The sequence below is a fragment of the Gastrolobium bilobum genome, unplaced genomic scaffold (assembly GCF_033153095.1).
Source record: "Gastrolobium bilobum isolate Gb01-03AN ecotype WA unplaced genomic scaffold, APGP_CSIRO_Gbil_v1 utg6511, whole genome shotgun sequence".
NCBI classification, from domain to species: Eukaryota; Viridiplantae; Streptophyta; class Magnoliopsida; order Fabales; family Fabaceae; genus Gastrolobium; species Gastrolobium bilobum.
Window position 1 is genome coordinate 1 of NW_026899575.1, and position 4812 is coordinate 4812.

General features: G+C 38.6%; 1 protein-coding gene and 1 non-coding gene across 2 annotated transcripts; one reads left to right on the plus strand and one right to left on the minus strand.

The window, feature by feature from the left end:
• Positions 1-135: 135 nt before the first annotated feature.
• LOC133291621 (uncharacterized) lies at positions 136-2155 on the minus strand (the record flags this gene model as incomplete). The annotated part of the gene is made up of 2 exons (XM_061489904.1): positions 478-2155; positions 136-425 (listed from the first exon to the last, which is right to left on the minus strand). Coding segments are annotated over exons 1-2 (1968 nt in total), but the record flags the coding sequence as incomplete, so codon positions are not given.
• LOC133291622 (small nucleolar RNA R71) lies at positions 2019-2124 on the plus strand. Its single transcript, XR_009748822.1, has one exon. It is a non-coding gene; the product is annotated as a small nucleolar RNA R71 (small nucleolar RNA).
• Positions 2156-4812: the final 2657 nt, after the last annotated feature.

Consider the following 4812-nt stretch of genomic DNA (forward strand, 5'->3'; position numbering starts at 1 on the left):
AGGCTTAAGTTCTAACACAGGGGGTTCTTCAATTGAAGATTTGGGAATTTTTAATCCTCTCTTGGCCAATTCTAATGACTCAAAATTTTTATTTTTCCAAACGACATCAGTTTTAGAATTCAGCCACTTAACTACTTCCTCAGACTCAGTTTGACTGATTTCTAGACCCTCAAAACCAGAATTTTGTAAAGGGTCTAATGAGGACTCATGCAAAAATTTATCTTTGACTACACAGTCAATGATATCTAGTCTAGAACATTCCTCAATGTCTCTTGGGTATTTCATGGCTTTTAAAATATTAAATTTTACTTGTTCCCCATTCACATTCATGACCAACTCACCCTCCTTAACATCTATGACAGCCCCACCAGTGGCTAAGAAAGCCCTTCCCAAAATAATTGGAACCTCTCTGTCTTCCTCATAGTCTAAAATTATAAAATCAGCAGGCAGAATGAATTTATCTACTTTCACCAAAACATTCGGGATTAGGTTCTCCTACTTTCAGCTTTTTGTACACACTCAAAGGCATTAAGTTGATACTAGCACCTAAATCACACAATGCTCTGCCTATGTAGTGGTCTCCTATGGTACAAGGGATTGTAAAACTTCCTGGGTCTCCTAGTTTAGGAGGTATCTTACTAAGAAGATATTGACTGCTCTCTTGTGTAAGAGCAACAGTCTCAAACTCTTCTAGCCTCCTTTTTCTTGAAAGAATTTCTTTCATGAACTTTACATAAGAGGGCATTTGTTCCAATGCATCAACAAATGGAATATTGACATGCAACTGTTTTAGGAGGTCTAGAAATTTCCTAAACTGATTATCTTGCTTCTGCTTTTGCAACCTTTGAGGAAAGGGTGGTGGAGGTCTTTTTGAAGTAGCAGGTGTCTCACTATTTGGCTTAGGGGTCAAACCCTTTTGAGTAGGTTTTTCAATGGAATTATTCCCTAAAGGCTCATCTATAGAGGGCTGAGTGTCTGATTCGACTAAAGTGGGTGAAGAGTTATTGTGCACAACCCCTTGGGGGCTATTATGAACAACAGAATTCTGAACAGGTTCAGAATTTGCATCCTTTTCTTTCTGCATGTTCTCCCCTTCTTTTTTTTTTAATGTGGAAGGTCTAACCACAGCTTCTGGCTGATTTACAGATCTGCCATTTCTAAGCTCTATCATATTGCATTGCTCTTTATTTCTCCTAGGTTCTTCAGTGTTACTCGGCAAGGTACCAGGAGGTCTGGTATTCATAGTGTTTGCTAAATGGCCTAGTTGGGATTCTATGTTCCTTAAGGATGCTGGAATACTTTGCACAACAGCTTCCAAGCTGTTTTGCTTGGTCTCATTCTTAACCAAATATTCCCTTAACAAAGCTTCTAAAGAAGAGGATGGAGCAATAGGCATCTCACTAGGTTGAACAACAGCTTGCTGCCTTGAAGTTTGTTGGTAATTCTGGGTAGGAAAAGGTATTTTTGTTTGGGCATTAGAAGGACCAGCTTGCTGCCCCTGCCCTTGAAAATATTGAGGCTGTTGGTTCTGCCTCCATCCCTGGTTAAAGTTATTGGGAAAAATATTTTGGTTTCTATTTTGGTTTCCCACATAAAACACAGATTCTGGGTTGGATGGGCAGCTATCATACAAATGGGGCCCACCACAGCAAACACAAGTTACACTTGTGTTTATTGCATTAACTTGAGGTTGGGTCACAGGTATTTGAGGTGCAGGAACTTGGGATTGAGATAATCTTGCCTCAATGGTTTGTCCTTGGGTTCTCACTAAATTGGACAGTGCATCAAACTTGGCTGAAAGAGCTGTTACAGGGTCTATCTCATGTAAACCAGCCACTCTTCTTGGCTGATTTCTTTCTTCAGGCCATTGGGCATAATTTTGAGTCATTTGTTCTAACAACTCATGGGCTTGGTTAAAGGACATAGTCATAAACATGCCATTAGCAGCAGAATCTGCCAAGGCCCTGTTTTGAGTATTTAAGCCATTGTACAGGGTTTGTAACACTGCCCAAGAGGGCAAACCATGATTTGGGCATTGCTTAAGAAGGTTCTTGTACCTCTCCCACACATCCACTAGTGTCTCTCCATCCCTCTGCATGAAGTTAGCAATATCACCTCTAGTTTGCACTATCTTATTAGAGGGGAAAAATTTCATAATGAATTTCTCAGCAAGGGTGTGCCAATTGGTTATAGAGTTGGATGGAAGGGAGTTCAACTATTCTTTGGCTTTGTCAGCCAGTGAATGAGGGAAGAGCTTCAATCTTAACACATCATCCGAGATGTTAGGATTCCTAAAAGTGTTGGCCACTTCTATGAAATTTCTAAGGTGCTTGTGTGGGTCTTCCATCAACAACCCATGAAACTGCCCCATGTTTTGAAGCATGGTGAACATCACCGGTTCTAATTTGAAGGGCACTCCATTCACAGGTTGGGCGATGCTTGGATCTAACTCATCCAACACAGGTATGATGAAGTCCATCATGGACCTATCATTATCATTTATGACAAGTGGTTCCCTTATCCTTGCAGGTCCTCCTACCCCATCATTCCCATTTACACTTCCTAAATCCTCCATTTCTTCAATTTCTAGAAGTGGAATTTGCCTATGTGCTATCTGGGCTCTTCTCCTAACTCTAAATGTCCTCTCAGGTTCAGGGTCAATTGAATATATGAACGGGTGTGGAGTTGCACTCATGCACCCCTTTTAACTAAAACAGGTAAACCTGGCTTAGCTAAAACACCTAGATTACTAACCAACTTTTATGCAGAACAAGCAAAAAATAAACACACAAGAACCTGCAAGCAGAAAAGTCCCAAGACAGTTCACAGCCTGACGGCTTTATAAGGCAGTAATAACTCACCCTCACACAGGGTGGAACTAATAATTAAAATAAAAATGAAACTAAGAAAAATTAAATGACATAAAATAAACAGAATATGAACAGAACAGATTTTAAACTACCAATATTCAAGATACTATAGCACTAATAACTAAACAAAACTGACACAGAATTCAAAAGAGCTACACTAAAAACAGCAAAAAGAAGCAGTTCAAAAATAGCAATCACACAGAAACTTGATCATATACGCCTCGATCCCCGGCAACGGCGCCAAAAACTTGTTGCCTTGCTAACAGTTGTGCAAGTAATGCGCGCAAGTATACGCGACAACAAGTAATATAGGGCTGTTATAAGTCCCAGTTATCGTTCCCACAAGGATCGTTGGCGTTTTGAAATGACTAAAATTTGTAATTGCTTAAAATTGAGTTACTATTTGAAAATAAAAGAAATAAAATTGTAAAGTAAAAATAATTTAGAATGGACCTAAAACACTACTGTTCACTTTTCTTTTAAAATTTTCTGAATTACTTTCCTAAGTTATAAAATAAGAATGAAGAATTAAGCAACTTAAATGACAGATGTGACAAAAATTTTGAAAACAGAATACAGATTGAACTATGAAATAACAAAGAAAATTGGAAAATCTGAATTGATAAAGAGGTTTAAAAAGGTGGGTTGAGTTCTGGTTCTCCTTCCCCACAGTGCTTGAAAAATAATTTGATTAACAAAAAGCTCATTCTAAGATTCTCAGTTAACAGGGCTGTATTGTTAATTTTTAATCTCTTAAAAATTATTTTATCCCAAAGTTGCCCACTTCCATATCTCTATGCCAAGTGGGATGAGATTCAGGTCCAATATTACATGAGGACTCATTCATTTCTGAATTGAGATCTCTTAGATGATTTCTCATCTAAGTCCATGTGTCTAATGCAGAATCCAGAATTAATTGTTTCTCAACAACTAAATCCTAACCAAACATCTGACATTTGGTCAAAATGCAGATAATTTTAAACATTAGAAACAGCATTAAACAACTAAGATATAACAATTAAAACCAGAAAATCAAAGATCTAACAAGCACTGAGGTTTGGGTATCACCAAAACCCAACCTCTAAAAAGTTAGCCACTATCCATATGGGTGAGGCTTACACACAGTAACAGAAATAAAGAAATTACAAACAAGAAATGCTAGAAAATAATTTACAGCACTAGCCTAACAACCAGCAATTTCAGTGCTGTAAATGCATGTATCGAGTTCATCAGATGAACCAGAATCTTATTACAAAATAAAAATTAAAAGAAAATAAAAATGGTGCAGAAAGCAAGAACTGAAAAAACGATAAATCAGAATCAGGAATGGGAAGAAAGGGACGCTTTGACTCACTCCTCTTTCCCTTTTTATAGGGTTCCTTTCCTTCTTTGCGCGATTTTCCTCTCAAGCTCAGCAGGTATACACGCGCTCCTTGCGCGTTACACACCAGTGGTCCCCAATCGTTCCACAATCGCATCAGATATTCCAAATGCAATTTCGCTCCGCACTCGTAACAGCATCCACATCACTATTCTGTTGGTGTATGGCTTCTAGAACAATGGCTAAAGCAAGCTGTGTGGTCACAGATGGTTACAATAATCACACTTGGACTTTGATTTGAGTGGCTGGTGGTTTGTGTGGGTCTTTCAGAAAAATGATTCACGGCTTAGAGGAAGAGAGATTAGGAAATATGATGAGGGTGGGTTTGGTGTGCGGCTGTGGTTAGGTAGCGTAATGGGTTAGAGAGAGAGGAGATTAGGGTTTTCTTTCTGATCCCTTTAGCTTCCCTTTCCTTTAACTTGGGCTTTCCACCAAAAGATCCAGCCCAATTCCTCCTCTTATCTTCTTCTCTTCCTTTCCCTTTTTTCTCTGGGCTTTAATATTTTAGGTCCGGCCCATCACTTCCTTTTTGCTTTTCCTTTTTCTGATGAATGTTAACAC